Raw genomic sequence first — 23,002 nt, forward strand, 5'->3', positions numbered from 1 at the left:
TCCTGTCTTATACCTAATACTGTAATTTATTTTTTAGTGAAAATATTTATTAAAAATATTCAAGCTGCAAATACAGATGTAAAAATGCAGTATGTTATTAGAATGCATAATGTAAGAAATCAAAATACATTGCAAATGATAACATTTCTAAATAAAAAAGAACGATCCCACAGTCAATTCCCAGTAAAAAATTAACTTTTACTCAGTTAAAAAAACCAGTTCAAGGTCAAGGGCAGTGTATTCAAAAGTGTATTCATTTCTTAAAAAGACATTTCTATTGATTTGTGTTACTGAAGAAATGATGCTAAAATTATGAACAGGTCTAAAGTTAATTAAATGATATCTAGTAAAAACTGGCCATAAAAAAGAATATATTTATAGTGTATTGTGCAATTAATTGTCATAAAGGGCACTGTGAACAACAATCCTGCCCTGTGTCCCAAAATTGCTGCTCATTGGCCTGCAAAATCTTTCACAAAGAAGCCAAGAGGTAGAATATTGATGTATCTACAGTAATTCCCTAAACTGGAGTTATCTGTATTATTCGATGCTGGCTGGCTAAGGAAAAAATCTTACTGTGGGATATAAGATGTTGAGCATAAACACAAACCCCCGTTTAAATTTGAATCCAAGTGTCAACTTAATGTCAGGTAGGAGATTCCCCCTCCCCTTCTGTTATTTGCCAAAACAAACTTCCCTGATTATATTGCTCAGGCTGACTCATGCCTCTCAACTCCATGGAGGGTTTAGTACAATACCAATAATGCAAACATCTCCATAGAATAGGAACACTTCTGAACAAAGCCAAATGTACTAAATAAGGGTGCTGATATTATCCAAATGTTCTGATGAATGGAAAAGACAGCAGCATCTTAATATTAAGAAACCTAGAGCATGAAGCATTACAATTATGCTTCTATGAAATGCAGTTTTTTAAGTGTACAGATTGTTATCGGGTGCTGAAGATTATGGTAGCTGATACAGCACCATTAACATGTATGGGAAATGCAGTATCAATATTATAAAATCAAAATCATAGGAAGTTAAAAGAACATGAATTTAAATTTCCTGCTGCCTTAGAGAAAGTTAAAATGGGCCCCTTCATTCTACTGCAGTGAATAAAAATGGGCTTAGATGAAATAGTATAATTACCAGTAGAAATAAAAATGAGATCAGCTGGTAGTTATACAATTTCATCCAACCCCTAATGAAAAAGACTAATTTCCATGTACAGAATATCCCAGTGCTTAATGAATGGAGATCCCCTGTGTAGGTGGAGTTGTACTACTTGTATTGTGAAGAGTGGAATGTAAGTTTGTACTTGGAAGAAACTTGGAATGCTCTCAGAAAGACAAGTACACTAACACTCATTCCAGAATACTGTGTTGGTCCAATATTACTATTTTTTTAATACCTGCTAGTAAAAAAACAATAGTGACCCTTTCACATTCTCCTACCCTTCCGTTATTTATAAAAATCTGAAGGAAGTGCATTTCCATCCAGCCCTGCTGAGACTTCTGTATTGCTTGGCTTTCTACCCAAATACCCCAATTATCTGTTCATGTTAAAAGCTGCCCGTGACAAAGAGGATCAGTATCGTTTTCTAAAGATTCAGAATCTGTTGGAGCACTTAAGGCTAAACATCTTAAAACAATGTCCCCCTAGCAATTAATATCGATCTGTCTCTCTCTGTATAAATGTATGTGTGAATGTATGTATGGCACAAAGGTAATTATATAGCACAATAGCAAACAGCATGGATACTGCTGATATTTCAAATGGGACAGAATATGTTAGAAAGTATACTTTTATACTTTTAACCGAGTCCAAAATCCTGGGAGTTTACAAGTCAGCTACAAAGATAAAGGACTGGCAAAATTCTTTCCGAAGCAAAGCTGCTAGTTGATTTCAGCCCTAATAGTTCTGCTTCAATTTGATGTTGGAAGAGATGGTCAGAACAGGAACTGCTCTGTGAACAGGAACTAGCCATGTGAAGAAATCCTTTGTAGGAGGTGCAGGAAAGAGCTTGACAAAAGGAGATACAGGTAGAATGTGCTTGGTGGGAATATTCATCTCCAACTGACCCAATTCCAATACGTCCACTGTTGTCTTTATAAATACTGCATTGCTTTCAATACAGTATGGACACTGTCCATTGGAAGTGATGAATTCAGATTAGTCATCTATAGTTGGCAACCAAAAAGCCTGAATAAAGAACAGAGGATAATATTAATGTTCAAGAAGGTTTGTCTTAAAACAATGCCAAAAACTGACATACTGCATCAGCAGGCAATCCTGGCTATATTGTGATGGCCACCTATGCCCTTTATTTAACAGCTATCCAAATGATTATGCAGCGGCTGTGCAGAGACAATATTTTTCTACTCCACCAGTAATAGGGAAGTAGCATCAGAGAGCTAACCCAAGTTGCTAGTACTTCCTGCTGGCAAGGCTGTAGGAGTTACACTGGTGGGCAACCAGCATTCATGGCCCTTTAGAAATTCAGTTTCTAAACTGTGATACTCTTTTTGTCAGAATCTTCATATGTTCCCAAGTAACACTGACGGTCTTTAACACTCTGACTTTTCTGATACTACAATGTGATTGATTTAATGTGATACTAATATTAAAACAATGCACTACACATTTTTCAGCTACTACTATTACTACAGTAACGCAGAATATTCGTAAATGTATATTTGTAAGCAACTTTTTGGCAGAGGAAAAACAGGCTAGAAGAATGTTATGCATATAAATATATACAGTATATTACTGTACTACTATTACATTCTGAATGTAAGTGATCCATTAATATAACTGAAATATATTTCAAAATAAATTATTTTAGTTTTTATTAAATAAGTGTTGGGAGAAGATCAACACAAAATCAAATTCAGTATAACAATTTGTATAATACAGAAACCGGGATGCATATATGTAGGATAAAATGCAAGGTGTTTATTTAAATCAACCTGAGTGCCAAATATTTTCTATTTCAATTATTCCAATCCACATTACCTGACTGGCATAGGCCAATGGGATTCTTAAAATGATACCCTTCGATATAACCAGGGCTTTTAATTAACACTAAAGGAAGACTGTGCCTCTGAATAGTCATCATCTGAAGTATGTTTTACCACTGTTTAAAAATATTTACTTAAATAGAAAAATAAATATTGTAATAGCCTCGTAAGTCCTTGGACTTACGAATGATAGCTCGGCAGCAGCCAGGCGCGCCTTAGCCAATCAGGCGGGCCTGCGAGTTGCCGGGCTGTCATACGAGAGGCTATTGGCTCGTCCGTCTGACAGCTCCATATAAAAAGCTATCAGACGGAGGAGAGGTGTCGGTCTACCAACAGTTACTGTTCTTGCCTGTAATAAAGAGTTTCTTACGGTTACCTCAGACACCTCTGCTTTTCCTTCCGCCGATTTAACAAATATTTTTCTGCCTACCCAGAGAGTCATCCAAGTATACAGAAATAATTTTCTATTGTCTAACCTGGGTATGACTTGGGTGTGGGTGGGTGTCTTCCTTACAGAAATAACACATTCATTTGTGATAGTGAGAAAAATTGAGCTATAGTATTGCTTCTTTTTTAAATATTGGAGAAACAGCATTTTGGTAACATATGTAAAACAAAGTAGCAGAATGATATCCCATGAGCACCATTTTGCCACTTCTCCAGATCCACTTCTAGTTGCAGTAATGACTTCAACCAGCACATATGCCTAACAGGAATTTTCGGAAAATAAAAATGACTGCAGCCTAGTGGCTTTGTTTGAAAATGTCTGCCTGGAAAAAAGATTAGGGCTATTAAGTGGAATACGGGCAAGTGTATCTGGGCTTTCAAATATGGATGCTGACTACATAGTTTTCTAAACTTTCCCACTATCTCATGGTTGTCCATACTGTTATTACCCATGGAATTATAAGGTTGTACGTGACAATAGAGGTCATCTATTCCAGGCCCTGTCCAGCACAGATCTGTTAGAAGTTCTCTGACAAACCTTGTACAGAAAACCTTGAGCAAAGGAGATCTTACCATATTATGTGTTTGCCTGTTTTACTGGCTAACATATTGTACAATCAGAAAGTCCTTTCTGTCATTTAGCTTACCCACAGTTCTTTCCTTAATTTTAACCTGTTGGATCTGGTCCTTCCTTCTGGGTCAATATAGAATAAACCCATTCCATCCTCAGCATTATTTCAGATATTTGATTATTACTATCTTGTCTCTTAGATGCTTCATGCCAAAGGGTGTATGGACTACTGGAAAACTGATTGCTTACTGGTAAAAAGATATTTTGGAAATAACCATACCTGCTCTGGAAGTTGTTGTTGCATTGTTTTGAATTTGAAGCCTTTTTTACAAACAGACAAGCTCTCCATGGTAGCCATTTTGTGAGATCATTAATAATATGGTCTCAAAATTTCAAGATAATGTAGAAAATTAACAAGAATTACAAAAGTAGTGATATATTACTGATAATAATCTCTTGATCTTTTTAACTTAAGTATAATCATTCCTGAAGGTACCAATACAAGAATAATTGTAGGTCAAGTCTGAAAGGAGGATCCTTGGTGCTCTCTGAGCTTGGTTGTTTCCTTGCAGATGTTGGGTAATGAAACATCTGCAAGAAAACAGTCAAGCTCAGAAAACACCAAGATCCCCTCAATCCAGAAGGACTTGATTTGCTTAGAAATGTGAATCAACTTAGGTTTCCTTACCATATTGGAGCATGCACTGGCGAATGTCATAAACTTGGGGTTGAATTGCAAACAGGTAATGGGTCCTGTGTGTTTCCCATCAAGCACTGCTACCTTCATTCCAGTCTCTCCGTTCCAGACATGAATCTTCCCATCCTCTGATCCTGCAGTTTCAACCAGAATCAACAGAATCAGGACTGATTAATCAAGCATCTCAAGTAAACAGCAATAAAATAATACATTATAGCAAAAATGAAGTATAAAAAATCCTCCCCAAAAGATACAAACTACTTAGATGCTTTATGGAAATGTCCCAGAAATTATTTTATATAATTGGTGCTGCATTGATATATACATAGGAAATCAAACTCTTACCAATCATTATAAATTGAGAATCTGGAGTGAAGGAAGCTTCCAATGTGACAGCTTTGCTATTATTATATCCCTGTAAAAAGAGTAAGATGAACATAAATTTGAGCAAACTCTGAAATCAGTAGAGGATGGGGGGAGGGGCTAGCGTAGAGTCGGACACAATTTAGCATCTGAACAACAATAACATAAAACAGTGTGACCATAAACTGTAACAGAAAAGTTAAGGTAATTCAAGCAAAAAATGGTTTGCAATGTCAACGTGCCCAAGTCCCTTCCAACCATTGTCCTTGCCATTTCAGGAGAGAAGCAGATAAAAAGTCTGCTGAAAGCTTTTAAAAAGGTTTACTCCAAGGAAAATGCTCACCATCAGTGAAGGAGAAAACCACGCTCTCATTCAATAATGGAGCTCATCAATCAAACTTTTCCTTAAAATACTACATGCAACCATGCTATCACAAGGTTATCCTATTTTAGAAGATTTAATTCTTCAACAGCCTTAGGACAAAATAGTCACAAAATATTTCTTAAATGTCCATCTCCTTCAAAAGGCGTTATACAATATCAAACACATTTATTTAAAATTAATTGCTATCCGTTAATCTAAATTTACAATTAGTCTTGGAAGATCTGGCTCTATGGAAACTTTGTGTAAGAGGTTACGGCTGACAACAGAATGAAAAAGGCATCACTCAGGAGGTCATCACCACCATTTTATACTGCCCATTTTTCTGTATTGATCAACTGAAGGCAGCAAGCGTTCATAATACTCTTGCCTCCTTTTTTCCCCACAACAACAGTCATTTGAGGTTGGCTGGATGGGAGAGACAATGACTGGTCCAAAGTCATACAGCTGGCTTTCATGTCTAAGGGAGGCCTAGAACTCATATTCTATTGGTTTCAGGCCAAGTGCCTTAACTACTATGCCAAATTATCTCTCAAATTAAGCCTTTATTGATGGAAAAAATCTGAATAGCATTACAAGGACACCATCTATAATTTTCCCCAGAAAAATATAAAAATCGAAGAGCTGAAAAATTATTACCATCTCTGGACTATTTAAAAATCCAGAATGGACCACAGAACAGGAGATTTTTCTTCTTGTCATGATTAATGAGTATACTTGTAGCTATGAATGATTGTGAAATTTAGAATAATATATTTTTTAACTCCATGGATTGAATAGAGTATAAGAGGATGCTAAGTCATAATCTAAAGTGTGATTTTATAAAGTGCTTTTTCCTTTATCAGTTATCTTTTCAACTCTTTATTCCAGTAGATCTCTTTCAGTTAAGAAGTTACTCTCAGATATTCCAGCTTAATGGCTCAGTTTTACATATGGGATGCACCATCAAACCTCAATTTTCACTTAATAAAAAGGGGTCAACAAAAATAAATGTCCTTATTTTCAGCAATAAAAGTGTATTATACTGCAATGCTAACTCAATATTCCATAAATCTTGTCTTAATTCTAAAGAACATCCAAAACGAAGACCCTATGTGGAGATATAGAAATGTCCCTCACTGTAAATGTATGAAGAACTGCTCCTTTAAAGGCATCAATGAGCCGTATGATCCCTCCATTAGTTGAAAGAAGAACAAGTTTTCCATCATTGCTGAACTTCAGGCCAGTCCACTCACAGGTTCGGTCATATTGCATCTTAAAGGTAGCAAATGGACCCTTCAAAAAAGAAAGACAGGTGTTGGCATGGAGCAAAACTATTCCACATGTTCAGATCATTTTTCAAAAAATACCTTACCAGGCAGACCGTGTCTGACTCGGGAAGGAATTTCATTTTCTTAGGCCACAAAACTTGCCAAGTATAACTGAAAATTATTTATACTTCAATTCCCAGAAATCCCGAGTTTAATGTTTTGCTTTTATATGTTTGAATATTAACTCTACGATCCTAGGAATTTCATCTAAAAAAAGATGCCATATTTAGGATGCACTTAAACATTACATACTACTTACCTTATCAAAGGAGCGAAGATCATAAAGTTTCACCATTTCAGAATTCACCCCAGCTGCAAAAATCAACCCCTCTGGATCAAATGAGCATACAGGTTTTCCTTGTGGATGCATCAGACCCTAGAGGTTGAATACATATACATACATATATAGCCATCCAGAATTCAATGTAAGATAAGCAGCTCTATAAATGTTGTAACACACACATACACAACACACGCATACACATACCTTTGTAGCTGCACTAGTTGCCTGTTTGCTTCAAGGCACTGATCTATAAAGCCCTTTTTGGTGTTGGGCCAAATTACTTCAGGGACTGTCTGTCTTCCATAGTTATTTACGTGGCTTATTCAATCTCCAGGTTCCATTGACTATTAAGCAATGAGCTACTGGGACTCTGGAAGCAGCATTTCTCTGCTGCAGCACATGTCCTCTAGAATGAGTTTCCCTCTAAAATCTGATCCCACCTATTGGTGCTTCAAAGGAATTTGAAGACTGTGCTGTATATCTGAGTCTTTGAGTTGTATAGGTCTGTGTCACTTTCATTTCTGTTGGGTGCTTGTCATCCTTGTCATCTTTTATTCTTGTCTCTTGACTGCATTTTGTGTTTTGAATAGTTGTACTTGTGGGCTGCCCAGAATCATTGGGAGTTGGGCATGGTGCAAATTTAAATAATAACAATGATTAATTAAAGTCATGATTTGTTAGAAGCATCCATTGTGGATCTATATTAATTCTCCAAACTACTAAAATAGTTAGAGCCATATATTTGTATTTCCAATGTTGAAAAAGAAGTCTTTTGCTTACGTGTTCATTTTCACTATTAAAAAGTCAACACCCATGCAATTAAAGTAAATCTCAGGCTGAGTTAATATATTCAACTGCTTTTTATCAAAATACAACGATCTATTTAAATAAAGTGATAGCATCTCTAACAGAAATGCAAAACAATCATTTCTGAAATACGGCTTTTTCTTGAAAATGAGGTGATCTAGAAATGTACTGAAATGTTTGGGCTTCTTTTTTATTAGGTAATTTAAAAATTCAGGCAAAAAAATTCAAAAGTACAAACATAAATACACATATGCTTAGTCAACAAAATTTCAAAAAACAATTAAAAGGAATAGATCAATTGATATTTTGGTAGCCCCTCTCCCTTTTTCCTCTAGCCATTGTTACTTATTGTACTTTACTTTGGCCATTGGTTTGAATCCTTTTAATTTTTGTTATTACTATTATTATTCAAAACTGTTTATTTTTCTTAAGAATCACCTAAGACTAAATGTACTTTTTAACATGCCAGGCTTAGGCTTGAGGTTCTGTGTATGTGTGTGCATTGTTCATATCTACTACTACACTGGAAATAAAGTCTATAACCTACACAATATTTGAAATACATTAACATACTTCATGTGGACTTTAGAAGTTTACCTGACAATTTGGTGACCGAAGATCCCAAAGTCTGATAGTCTTATCAAGTGAGCCAGATATAAAGGTATCATCCACTGGAGACATAGATAAAGCAACAACTCTGAAATGAACAAGAAAAAAAATAAAGCCAAAGCAGTCTGCATCATATATGCCATATATATTTTATTCTTCAAAAAAAGGTGAAAATTTAGGCAACATAAGTAAAAACAGAACAAAATCTATTGTGGATTAGTTATAATGACTCTTAAGTGTTTAATTCTTCCTATAGTCAAAGCAGTGGTGGGTTCTGGATCCCGTTGCAATTGGTACGGTTGCAACGGGCCCGGCATCCTCCACATGAACGCACGCAGCGCATGCGTCTTACAGTCCAGTCATGCTTCCACGACACTCCAGCTGCTTGGCAGAGTGTCGCACAGGTGCTGTACGCACCGTGCGTGTAACTGCCGAAGAGTTTAAAGACAGGTAAGGAGCATGGGCGGGTGGGCCTCCGGAGCACTGTACTGGAACAGTACCTGGTGCTCTGGGCAGGCTCCAATACGCCAGTACTAGGGTGTACTGCCTGCAACCCACCACTGAGTTAACGCAATATAAAAGTACAAGCTATACTCAACTCATCTTACCTCTTGCTATGTCCTGGAAAGTATCTAATGTATTTATTGTCATGAAGAGAAAGGTATCTGATAGTATCTGTATGGAAACATCAACAAGGCAAACATTATATAAAAGTACTCTCTAATGCAGCTTGCTTATTAGAGTAAGACTTTTGTGAATAATATTAGCCGACTTGCACATCTCACATTTTAATAATGGAATTAACTACCGTGTTTAAGTTCACACACATTCAGCCATGAACCACGGTTCCTAGTTCATCCACGCATACAAAGATTTAGTGCTATGTATGAATTCAGGTATATGGTTTGGTATTTTATATGAACTAAACACAATTAAAATCACAGTGAAAATAAACCCTGGCATAACAATATATGTAAATCCAATCAGCTACTGTGGGTGTAAACAATACGGTCAGTGTAACATTCTGTAAGAATCTGGCTCAAAAAGATACAGTATTTCTATAGTCACAGATATAGAACCAGAATTCCTCTCTAGCTCAGAATTGCTATAAAAATGTGTATATGAAACACTGATTACACCTTATATTATAAAGCAGATAAACCACATAAAAGGAAATAATTTAGTAGCATATATAAACTATGACTTTGAAATCAAGAGAATTGTGTAATATTTTATTGCAGCATTTTTTAACTAATTTAAATGTAGATAATTGTTAAATATAGGTTGAATGCATTGGAAGGTTGGTAAATATAGGACTTTGTTAAAAAATAATTTACCTGTAGGTGATCAAGTCTCAAAGTATATGTAAGTCAGCTACAACAGCTTAAGTATATGTTTCCTACAGGATAATAAGTCAAATTTCCTTTCTTCAAAGATAAACTAAATGATATCAATTTATGCCTGCAAGCTCATATTTCTGCAGTTTTTTCTATTTTGTGGAAATAATCTGCTCCAGGATTTTCCGATGAATCAGCAAGCATTTATTCCAGCACATAGTTTTTACAGAGAAACATGAATGAACAAGATTAGACCTAAAGGTTTGAAGAGCTGACTCTCCACTAAACAAAAGCTAAACAAAAGAGCTACAAGGAAATCTGCAACATATACAAGCATTTGAGATAAGCTGGTGCTTTCCAGAGAACAACGGTTACCTGGCACCAAACAAACATGGGCAGGAAATCTCTTCTTGTAGTCGTCAAGCTCTGCCCCAGGCAAGGCAGTGGCCTGTACAGTTATCTCCTGTACCGGGTGGTATCATAGACCCTCAAACTGTACAAACTACTACCTCAGCCTGGAACCAGGCAATGTGCAGTAAGCAGAAGAAAAGCTAAAAAATTGAGAATTCTTCATACAGGATGATATGAATAGTCCACATTCAAGATATAAATCAGACACACTAATTTCTAGCAGGAAAAAAGAAAATTAATTTATCTGTGTTTTTGTAGGCTTCCTCATAAGAAAAATGGCCATTACTATGTAGTAAATACAGTAAGTAACATACCATACCATATCACACATACCACACCACACCACACATAACGGTGCTCTTCTAAAATACTTTTTTAACATCAAACATTTGGAAAGCAAAGAAAGAATTTGATCAGGATTATTCCACCTGTATCATCTTGCAGCATATGAAATTGATTCTCAGTGAATGAAGGTGAATATACGTGTCCAGGGGTAACGTTGCAGGATCCAATTTTGGTAGGTCATCATAACCAGAATTTTAATCTTCTGAACCTGTGCTGGAGCCCATCTTCAGGAAAGCGCTCTCTAGCTACAGAGAAGTTTCCTGAAGATGGGCTCCAGCACATGTCCAAAAGCTCAGAAGACAAAACCTTTGGTCCCAGGACCGACCCAGATTGGACCTTGCTTCTCAGACTCACAAATTTGTGATACAAACAGGAAAGTAATAGTAATATAGAGTAAAGCATGTAGATTAAGCACAATAATGAGTTACATACAGGAAAATGCATTAAAATGCTCCACCCAATAGCTATATGGCATCTTAAATACACATTCACTACTAATGTGATACATTAGATATGATACATCTTCTACAGTGCCCTCTGGGACCGACTTGCTGGTCAGAAACCTCTCTGTCATTAACATGGCCTGGTTATTGGGCTTTTTAAAACATTAATTTCCTTTTCTAATTCCTGCATTTCTGACATGAGAATACACCAATGATATCTAATTGCATACATCACAATCCTGAGACAGGCTGGAGACATTGTTAAAGTTCTGTTCCAGTGCCTGGAAGCGGGGTAGGTCTACATGAATGAGAACAGACCTAAAGAAATGCTAGCAAGATGGAGCTACAATATTATTCATATTCTAGGACTCCAACACACACTCTTTGTCTCTGGATGGAGTTGCATTGCCCCTGGAAGAGATCTATGAGTTGAGAGTCTTCCTGGATTTGTTTTCTTTTGTTTAATCCACAGGTGGAAACTGCAGCCAAGAGGATCTTTGCCCATCTTTGGCTGGTACAGCAGTTGTGACTTTACATGCCACATAAAGACCTGATTGCAATAGCACAGGACCTCATTACCACCCTTATTAGACTGCTGCATTGTGTCCTACATAGGGCCGCCTTTGCAGATAATCTGGAAGCTTCAACTGATGCAAAATAAAGTGACTCAGGTGCTTACAGGACACCTTATATCTGTTTTTTAAGTCTCTAAGTGGTTTCCAATTAGCTATCAGGTACAATTTAAAGTGCTAGTTTGAACCTATAAAGCCATTTATCCCTTGACATCTAGATACTTGCAGGACTTTCCTCACTAGAGTTGGTCTCAGCACTTCCAATCATGCCAGAAGCAGCTGTTTCTCTCCTATTTGGGCTAAGTTAGGGAAAGAAACCCAGAAGCTTTGTTTTTTCAGAGGACTGGCCCTCTGGAAAGACCTCTATATAGAGCTTTTTCCATTTCCAACATTGTCCACTTTCTGAAAAAAAATGAAGTTTTTTTTTTTACAGAGGGTCTTTGGGCCCTGAAGTTATGAATTAGGTCTGGGTTCAATTGGCCTATGTTTATTTTGTAACTCCCTGTATTTTGTAAGCCATTCAGTTTTATTACTGTAGCAGGATACAAATTTGTTCAATAATAATAATAATCCAACGAATATTTTATTAGTTGAGGATAGCAATAAACCAGAGGTAAAAACTGCTGTCTCTGAAAGAATTAGAAAAAACAAAAGACATGGAAAACTAGTTGTTACCAAAGAATCAGGAGGAAACGTATTAAAAGGAGGCCCTGAAAGAAAAAGACATGCCAACTAGGTGTAAATTTTCAAAATGCAGAGATTTTCAAGTTACAATTTTTACTTTGTGTGATTTCAGACTTTATAGGAACATGTAACAGATTTTAGACCTTAGTGACATTTGTGTGTTGTTTATGGTTGCTAAGAAAGGCATACACAGTCTCCAGAGTAAATGAAGACATTTCTGAATTAGGCAAAAGATCTTGCAGAAACCCAAAGCTTTTTAAGAGAAACTTTGAAAGGATAAAAGTAAGTGAAAAACTGTTGCTTAAATGGATAAGAGGGTCTATGGAGATTGATATGTTTAACAGGATTTTTTATTGCTTTGATAAAGGACAATGATTTGCATTTTTACTGATGTGCACTGTTCTAATAAAGTATAAAATTTACTGTCATCTAATGGAGGAAGCAGGAAAGAGAAGTAGCCTGTTTCTCTTGTTTGCAAGTTAAAACAATAAAAGCCATCTCATTAAATGTACAATTTATTCCTTGACAAAAACTTTATTAATTGTTCAAAGAATAGAGAAACTTCTTAAAAAGTTAAAAACTGATATTACATTGCTACTGTATGCTTGCATTTCATTCTGATTTATTTCTGACTCAAAGTTGATCAGGAAACTACCTTAAAACAGTGCTTTAAAATTAGTATTTAAAATTAAGAAACATTACATTATCAATTAACAGCTTCAATGAAAATACATTATTATTTTCAGTCAAAATCAGTCTTCTCAAATCTTCAATACTTATTAAAGTATTGTTAAACATCCAATATGCAAAGGCAACTATCAGGAAGAATGGCTCACTTACCATCTATTTTATTGGAACTGTATACAACTGTGTTGGCAGCATGAGTGTATCTGATGAGATCAACTCCATATTTTTTACTATAAAGTGTTCTCTTGGGCCTGCCAAGGAGAAAAAAAAATATTATAGAGAAATTCCGTTGTGCCATACAGATAGTTCTTGACTTAATGACCATAACTGAGCTCCAAATTTCCATTGCTAATCAAGGCAGGTGTTAAATGAGTTTTGCCTTATTTATGGCTTTTTTTGTTAATGCAGTTTTGAAGTGAAGCATGTAGTCATTAAATGAATCTGGCTTTCCCCACTGACTTTGTTGTTGGAACCTGGCTGGGAAGATTACAAATGGTGACCACAGGACTGCACAGCTGTCATAAATACATGCTAGTTGCTAAGTGCCTGAATTTTGATCATGTGACAGTGGGGATGCTGTGATAGTTATAAATGAGAAATAAGGCCACTTTTTCAGTACTATTGTAACTTCAAATAAGTTACTTCAAGTAAGCAAATGACTGTAAGTGAAGGACTACTTGTACACAATGTTAACTCATAAGATAGAATAATTATAAGCAATATATGTGTGTGTTGACAATCAGAATTTTCATTATATTTCTACTATGTACAACTAAGATATGTTTACATTTAGTGATATTTAGTTTCCACAGCAAGACTACTTTTTGGTTTAGTCAGTTTGAACAAGACTTCAGTTAATAGCAGTATTGTAATTTTGCAAGATGACTGTTAGCATTTTTTAAAATTTAAATGTAGTTCTTTCATGTCAAAATTCTAAGTCTAGATGTAATACCTTGCAAGGCATGGAGGTGCTACAGAACAGAAACAAAATGAAAATAGTCTGTTGTTTTTTATGATTAGCTTTCAGCAAATTAGAAGAAGAGCTGGAAGCACACCCCTCTTTTTAATCCAAATATTTAGGGAACTATAACAAGCTCTTTGATATAGTCTAACTTGGAAAATGCTGGCCACTTTTAATGATAACATTTAACTAAACTTTTAAATTTGAAATAAAATCCAGGACTAATTGTATTTTATTTCTAAACATATTGGTAGTACTATTATTGAATTATAACCTATGTTGCTCCCTAGACTGACATACAGCAAAGAAGCCCGTCTTTGAGAGAGATGAGCAGTTTAGAAATAAGAAACGTAAATAAATGAAACAGGATGCAATTTTAACAGTGACAATGGAGAGGAATAACAATGTGGTTGGTATTGATACTGTTTGCACAAGGTTTCAGTTCTAAGATGATATTTATGTATTTATGAGGCATATGGTTGCTTCTCCCAACAGCAATAACTGTGGGCAACTCATTCCAACAGCAATAAAAAGATAAAAGAAGCAATGAAAACCAGCACCCACAAAACAACTCCTGGCGCTCTAAGCAACACTCCCTAATACATAAACAGTCAGAATCACTGGGCTCCAGCCTTACCCCATCCCAATGCTTGGGAGAAAAGCCAGTTCTTTAAAGCTTTTTGGAAGATCAAAGTGATAGGAATTGTGTGGATGTTAGTGCCTGGCAAGAAATATTTGTTCCTGTTACCAGAAAAGTAGCTGAAGTAAAGCTATTTTTCTTGGCTGAAAAGTGAAAAACACATAGTTTCTCTGCAAGCTATCCAAAACCCCATTTAAGAGTACAAGCTGGTGCAGCAAAAACAACGCTCACATCCCACTACTCCCATTGTTTTAGATTCTAAGTCATCTAAGTTAGTAAAAGGGTCATGAAATCTTGAAAGTTAACCAATAAAAGATTTCTGGATATTTTCCCTGATATCGGTCTCCTTTTTGTTGCATATGTTAAACTGCATTCAAACTACAGTAATTGTCAATAACTTGAGACATACAGTACCTATCTAAATAAGAATTAGCAATTCATTACCAGTTTGAAGATTTAACAAATTTGCTTATTGTTACTTAAGGAACTGAGAAGGTCAGCCTCATGCTTAAAAATTGAAGAATGCCTGGCAAGTGTGAAGGTCAAATACTTTGCTGACAGATAAAGTTTTGGATTTGGGACAAGATAACACTGATAGTTTATATATAAACTGTATGCCTAATTATAAAAAAACAGACAATATCTATCTCCAACTTCACTATCCACTTCATTAAAATCCACTGCTATGAAACTGCATTTGCAATAATGATCCCCAAATCATTGAGTTCCAACTATACAGAAAAATAAATACAGAACAGTTCTTGAAGTAATCACAGCTACAATTTCATTTTTATTGGTTCACAGTAGTGAAAGTATGGTCACTTAGCAAATAAGTAATTGCCTGGTGTGATTACTAAATTAAGTAAAGTCATAAAGGATATTTGTAGCTCAGAGTTGAAATGAGTTCTTGGTGCTTCTGCGTTTGGCTGTTTTCTTGCAGACATTTCCTTACCTAAAACTAGGATACCGAAAGACTAGCAGAACACATCCATGAACACCAATTAGCTGTCAGAAGATATAATGAGAACTCCATCATTTCACAACCTATGAACAGACTTAACCACAGTTTCAATTGTGACCATCCTAGACCAGGGGCCTGCAACCTTAAACACTCAAAGAGCCATTTGGACCAATTTCCCATAGAAAACAATGGAAGCCACAAAACCTGGGTGGGTGTGGCCATCTCCATGTCATTCACTCCCACCAAGTCACATGACCCCTCCAGTCACACCTACCCAGGTTTTGTGGCTCCGGGTGTTTTCTTTTCTGTGGGGAAACATGTATCTCTCTCTTTCCCTCTCTCTCCCTCTTTTCTCTTTCTCTCATCTCTCTCCCTCTCCCTCCCTCTCTCTCTCTCTCTCTCTCGTGTGTGTGTTCCCTCTTGAATCATTTCCAAAAACAGGTAAGGAGTGGATGGTTTCCTGGAAGCCTGGCTTTTTGACAAAATGGCCATCAACAGGCACATAGAAATAAACAATATCTACATACTCTTTAAAAGAGACAAGCCAAAAAGGAAACATAAAGACCAGAACACAACCTCACTAGTAACCAACCCCCAGATGAGCATAGATTAATACCAAGTTTAATACCAGACCTCCAATCAAGTAAACAATAATCCAATCAAGGAACTGTCAAAAAAGCTAACAATAAACATCCCAAACAAAGAATCACCAAGATCATTCCTAGTAACACTCACAGGGCAAGCCACTAGAATATAAATTCAGAGCAAACCCCATTCCTTACAAGCACTGATGATTTTACTTACTTTGGGTAATGAAATTTCTGCAAGAAAACAACCAAGCTCAGAGAGCACCAAGCATCTCTCATAGTTAACCCTACTTCATATTTTACTATTAACCCTAAGGTAAATAATTATTGAATAGTGTCTCAAACTATTCACACTAAACCCACAAATATTCTTGCAAACTGTTATCTGAGTTCTCCTCCAGTATAATACTGTCCGACACAGCCTACATTTGATGATCAAATGTGTACACTGCCCATTTTACTAAGTAGGCAATTTACAAACAAATACAGAATAAATAACACTTCTTGAAATGGTGAGAAATTTAAGAGTACAGTACTAACCTAGATTTGAGATTTTGGAATGCTGCCACAGGAGACTTATTGATATTTTATAGTTTTTTATTTATTTACAAGTCTATGCAACCGAAAGACTCAATAAAAGCCACTGCAAATCTCATTTCTCCCCCACCCCTCATTTTTGCTTTCCGATGACCCCTAGACTCAAATTACATATTTATGTACTTTAAAGATAACATACAGGAGATGGTGAACAAGACATTTGGCAGCCATATGACATCATTGCATGATTTGCATGATTACATATCACCTTTCTGGTATCACGTTAATGTTATGGGGTAGCCTCTATCCTTGACCATTTTTAAAATTATGAATGATGAAGATGGAGGTATTCCATGTTGGAGATGGTTAGTGAACTAGGAAGAAGATCCCATCTCTACCCATAATATTCTGGCTTTTAAAACTTATTTCTTATGTTATAGTCCTTGACTTAACAATAGTTCTCCTTCTTGAGCAGGGTGCTGGACTAGAAGACCTCCAAGGTCCCTTCCAGCTCATTCATTCTATTCTATTCTATAGTTTGTGACAGGAGTTTTAAACAGAGGTGCCTTTCATATATTTAAAAATATACATTCTGAGTTAGAATGGGAATTGTTAGAATCATAGTTTAGCAGAATATGAACACAACAAAGTTTTTAAAACGTATGTTTAATTTAGGCTAAGGGTCAGCAACCCATGGCTCTGGAACTGCGTGTGGCTCTTTCATCCCTCTGCTATGGCTCCGTTGCTCAAAATATGCATCACAACCACCAATGTGTAACACCCGGCACATGATTTATTGAGCTTTTCAACCCCCATATGGCCAACCATGGTTAAATCCAAGAAAAGAAAGGTTTCAAAAGAAAACAGAATGTTTAATTCAACTACATATACTAGTTTTGTAGCTGCTCAGAAAAAAGTCAGGCACGGGATTTTGTCGCTCCTGGTGTTTTCTTTCCTGTGGGAAATAGTTCCAAATGGGTCTTTTGAGTGTTTAAGATTGCCAACCCCTGATTTAGGCTTATCACACATCTTTTTCAAAGCAAGATAAAAAATGTTCCTGGTTTCTTCTACTTTCAGACCTTGTTCCTGCAATGCAGACTGAGAGATGCATCTGAGCATCCACCTAAAAAAGTAACATCTCTCCCCCCCAACCATTAAAAGCTCAAAAGAGCCCCCTCTGAGCAAATGATAATAAGAAAGATACTTGAATGTGCAGAGATGGATAGGTTAACCATGGAGTTAAAGGACAGAGAAGAACCCGGATTCTATAAAATCTCGAATATACGGTACATTTGGTTGGAAGACAGCCATAAAGCTAATGCATATAGAATATATAAGATATATATAAAAAAGAAAGAGAAACGGATATGTACGTAAATATTGCTATAATTTAATTGCATATATAATACATAGTATAGTAATCTCTATAGTTAGTAACTATGTTAATGTGAGTGACATTGATACAGAAACGCTGTAATGATTGGGACTATATGTTTAATGTTGAAATATATTTAATAAAGCTTTTAAAATAAAACTAAAAAAAAGCTCAAAAGACCCGTTCTTTGGGTGAAAAGAAAAGCCGCTTCTCTCCTTCGGGTCTTTATCCCGCCTTCCCTAACCCGAGAAAGGCCTTTTTCCCGCGAAAAGCTCCTCGCACCCCCCACATCGCCACTCACTTTCCCTCCTGGCAGTCGTAGAGCACGATGGAGTCGTCGTCGCTGCTGGAGATGACTGTCTCGCCATTCGGGCTGAAGTCGAAGCAGTTGATCTTGTCCGAGTTCTCGCGGAACACTTTGGCCACGCGGAAGCTCCGCAGCACGTTGTCCGTCAGCTTCATGCCGCCGCCGCCTCCTCCTCCGCGGGGAAAGGGAGCCGGCGGGGCCTGCGCGCCGACCAAGGTGAGGGAAGCGGAGTCGGGCAGGGCTACTAAACCTACGGGCGGGAGGAGAAGGGGAAAGGCGGGAGGAGAAGGCCGGGCCGGCGAAGGGCCGAAGCGACTGTGCCCTCGGGCGGGATTCCACCTCAGGCGGCGGGGAGGAGGCGGCGGCAATTCTGGCTCATTGTGTCCGCCATTTTGCGGCTTTGGGGCGGAGGGGAGAGGGGGGTGAGCGGCGGCGGCGGTGGCGGCCCGCGTGGGATTGTGGGCCACCGGAGGAAATAGAAGCGACGAAAAGGAGCAGCGACGGAGACGCTACCGGTCTGGTGCATGCTGGGATAGGCGAGTGAGGCTCGAGGCCCGCGAGGCATATTTTAGCGCGCGCAGGGGGTGGGGGTGGGAAGAGGCTGAAAGCGCGCGCAACTGATTGTGGGGGTCTAACGATCCACTACTACAGAGGTGTTCAAACTTAGCAACTTTAAGATTTGTGGACTTCAACTCCCAGAATTCTCCGGCCAGCATAGCTTCAAGATCAAAATCTTCCATAGCTGGCCGGAGAATTCTGGGAGTTGAAGTCCACATGTCTTAAAGTTGCTAAGTTTGGGGACCACTGCTGCTACTACTACTAGGCGGGACTATTGTGGTGATTGCCGCCCATCCCTACCTAGGGTTGGGAACCTTGTCCCGCTCTTCTCTTTTGGGAGAGATTGAGTCTTTTGCAGGGCCTGCTATGCGGTGCCATGTCCTTCAAATTTGGCAATTTTTAAAGATGTTTGGATTTGAAAAACTGGCTGGGTGTTGAAGTCGGCACACCACCTTCAGTCGATAGGTTGTATCCAATTCTTCGTGACCCCATGGACCGCAGCATACAGGGCCCCCCTGTCCTCCACTGTCTTCCCAAATTCATGTTTTCAGGGTTCCCAAAGTTTCCCCAAATCCAAAGTTTCCCCAAATTCATGTTCGTTGAGTCCGTGACACGATCTAAGCCATCTCATCCTCTGCTGTCTTCTCCTTTTGCCTTCAATCTTGCTTAACATTGGGGTCTTTTTCCAATGAGTTCTCTCTTCTCATCTGGTGGCCAAAATATTTGAGCTACAACTTATGAATTTGTCCTTCCAAAGGACAATGGGTTGGTTTCTTTTAGCGCTGACTGATTTTGATGATCTTGAAGTGTAAGCACCACAATTCAAAAGTGTCCGTTCTTTTGGTGCTCAGCTTTCCTTATGGTTCAACTCTCATTACATCTGGGAAAACCATAGCTTTGACTTAATGGACATTTATTGGCAAGGTGGTGTGTCTGCTTTTTATTATGCTGTCTAAGTTTGCTATAGCTTTCCTCCCAAGGAGCAAGTGTGCTTTAATTTCATGGCTGCAGGTGTCGTGGCTGCAGAGATCGTGGAAGCCAAGAAAATAAAATCTGTCACTGTTTCCATTTCTTCCCCTTCTATTTGGTAGGGAGTAATGGGGTTGGATGCCACGATCTTAGTTTTTTAAGGCTGAGTTTCAAGCCAACCTTTGCACTCTTTTCTTTTATCCTGATCAAGAAAGTTTGTCAAATTTGATAAACACTAGGAAAAGGCATGCCTTTCCAAGTGCTATATGGAGAGAAGATTCCGACTGCTTTTGTACATTGAACATAGATACTAACCTTATGTGTAGAATTGGGCTGTACACAAAAATCAATTTATTATATATGACTGCCCATCTCATGGAAAATTGCTCTGGGCAATATACAATCCTCTAAAATAAATATAAAATAGTTATATAAAACCACTATGTAATTGTTAAAAATATTTAAAACTAAAAAACCTTTGTATACCATGCAAAAATGTTGCCTTTAAAAAAATATATATCTTAAATTCCCAATGTTAACACACTGTTTAGTGAATGGAAGGTCATGTAATAATAACTAGTAAATATCAAACACAGTTAAGCAAAGTCTATGCATACAACAATTTTCAAGGGTTAAGAACAAGTGGTTCTTACCTCCGGTCCTTGGACTGGCACTAGGCTGCGGCATGCCAGAAACTGGTCTGTGCAAACAAGTGAAACTCCTCCCGAGGGATGCAGGAACACACAAAAGTACGCCCCCTAGGTTTGTGGAAAAAAACTTCTCCACATAACCAATCCCTGGTTCCCAAAAAGTTAGGGGCCACTGATCTAGACTAACCAGTATGGGAATGCCTCGGTTGAGTCTCCTGAGAGCCATCTTTCATAGGCAATGAAAATCTTGAGTTATCAAAAGTTTTGTGGTTCTATTTTCTAAACCTCCTTGGATGATCCACAGATTCTAATATTAGAAGAGGAAATGTAGCATCTGACTATATTTTATTTATTTATGAAACATACCCCATAATAGTCAAATGACTCTTGTGCATGCATCACTTTACACACTTTTATGGAATTCCCCATGGTCATTTTTTCCTAAATTAAAATACTTCAAATTATATTACCTATCTTCTAAAGGAGAGGCTTGAGATTGCTCCTAGTTTTCACAATACCAGGCTATGCCTTTCCAGTTCTGAAGCGTACTTTGTAAGAAATAGTAAGAAATTCATTGTTGTGCACTCAGCATTGTGCACAAAAGCAATTTTTTTCACTTGCTGTTAGTAAATTATCTGGTCAGTCCATCTGCTCTGATGTGTCATTTGTCTTCTTTTGGAGGACCTAATTTGTAGTTTGGGACTGTTTTTAGATCTAGTCTCAATCTGGCATGGTTCCATAAATGAATTGTTCTCTTTCCAAGTAATAATATCACAAAACGTTTATCTTCCACTCCCAAGTCCAGTTGCTACAGCTGTAAGAACAGTGGTGCTAGTTTTCATAGTAATTAAACAAATACTGAATTGCTGGAAAGCGGAACATAATTGCAGTAGCCTTTTTTGACTGATCCCCTCAACAATGCCATTCAGTGGCAATCTAAGTTTTCTTTTTAGATGTGGCTAATAATGGTAGTCCTTGACTTAACGATCACAATTGAGCCCAAAATTTCTGTTGCTAAGCAAGGCAGTTATTAAGTGACTTTGCCCCATTTTATAACCTTTCTTGTCACAGTTGCTAAGTCAATCACTACAGTTAAGTTAGCAACATGGTTGTAAAGTGAATCTGGCTTCCCCATTGACTTTGCTTTTTAGAAGGTGATCGCAAAAGGTGATCACATGACCCTGGGACACCACAACCATCATAAATATGAGTCAGTTGGCAAGCATCCAAATTTTGATCACATGGCTCATGAAGGGTTCACCGACAAATGCGCTCTGGACAAAAACACGCCGACGAAACCGCGGGAAAAAACCCGCGAGTTTGCAATCACACCGATGAATGAGCGCAGAAGCGCGCCGACAACAGCGCGCCGACAGAAGCACGCTCTAAACCTAACCCTAAACGTAACCCTAAAGGTAACCCTAAACCTAACCCTGAACCTAACCCTAACCCTAAACCTAACCCTGAACCTAACCCTAACCCTTACCTTAACTGTAATTGCGCTTCTGTCACCGCTCTTTTGTCGGCGCGCCCTTGTGGGTGCGCTGTTGACGTCGCGGTTTTGTCGGGCGCACTGTTGTCGGGTCACGCTCATGAAGATGCTGCAATAATCCTAAGTATGAAAAACTGTCATAAGTCACCTTTTTCAGTGCTGTTGTAACTTTGAACTGTCACCAAATGAACAGTTGTTCTACCTGTAATTTATGATAATTTAACCTTTGTAGATTTCTTTTTTTTTTTTTTTTACTATTTGAAAGCTTCTAAGCTAGAATAAGTCCTAGTGTTATATTTTCGGCTGGCCCATTGCCTTCCCTTCTTCTTTCCATTGTCTTGTCTTCCTTTGTTTATCCACCATAAATCTCCATAATAGGGATGCTGATAATGAAATGTTGGGGTTACTTCACTACTAGAAGGGAAGCCAGATTCACTTTACAACCATGTTGCTAAGTTACTTCACTACTAGACTGGTATATAACAAGGAGGGAGAAAGCAAAAATGTTTGGTAACTGATAGCAGCTGCACACCTGCACTGTGGCTGAAGCTTTTTTTCTTTGTTTCCTCTGTCTTTGTCCAGAAGTGTTTTCTTTTTTTTAATGTGCTTATTTGGTGCCTACAGCAGACGACAGCACTTTGTCAGCCTTGCTTGATCTCAGAAAAGAAAATATTTGGCCTGAATTACTACTTAGATGGCAGACCTCCAGAGAATACTAGGGCTGTAGGCTAGTAGACTGAAAAGCAAAAATGAAATCCCAGGCAAGTGACAAATCACTTCTGTATTGCTGCCACAGATTTGTTCATGTAGCCAGCAAGAATCGAGCATGACTTAAATCATTCTTTTTCTAAGGTTTATATGACAATTATATTTTACAAAAACAATAGGAAACTGCCATGAGTTTTCAGGGAGTGGGAGGTCATTTTCGGAAGCAGAGTAATGTTGGTATAAATTTATTTGTTTGTTTAATTTCTACGCTGTCCATCTCCTCTAC

General features: G+C 37.7%; 2 protein-coding genes across 2 annotated transcripts in view; one reads left to right on the forward strand and one right to left on the reverse strand.

The window, feature by feature from the left end:
• WDR82 (WD repeat domain 82) lies at positions 1 to 18,762 on the reverse strand. The gene is made up of 9 exons (XM_087709197.1): positions 18,334 to 18,762; positions 13,125 to 13,222; positions 9,101 to 9,167; positions 8,481 to 8,580; positions 7,053 to 7,169; positions 6,603 to 6,758; positions 5,084 to 5,153; positions 4,730 to 4,872; positions 1 to 2,205 (listed from the first exon to the last, which is right to left on the reverse strand). Exons 1-9 carry the CDS (start codon positions 18,492 to 18,494, stop codon positions 2,176 to 2,178), a joined length of 942 nt encoding a protein of 313 aa, XP_087565323.1. The 5' UTR covers positions 18,495 to 18,762; the 3' UTR covers positions 1 to 2,175.
• Positions 18,478 to 23,002, forward strand: part of GLYCTK (glycerate kinase) — a 26,161-nt gene continuing 21,636 nt past the window's right edge. The window contains exon 1 of the mRNA XM_087709195.1: positions 18,478 to 18,555. The gene's annotated coding sequence lies outside the window, so the exon portion shown is untranslated. The remainder of the gene's footprint in view (positions 18,556 to 23,002) is intronic.

The sequence above is a fragment of the Thamnophis sirtalis genome, unplaced genomic scaffold (assembly GCF_051295495.1).
Source record: "Thamnophis sirtalis isolate CommonGarterSnake01/CBP01778 unplaced genomic scaffold, rThaSir2_p1.2 scaffold_3, whole genome shotgun sequence".
Lineage (NCBI taxonomy): Eukaryota > Metazoa > Chordata > Lepidosauria > Squamata > Natricidae > Thamnophis > Thamnophis sirtalis.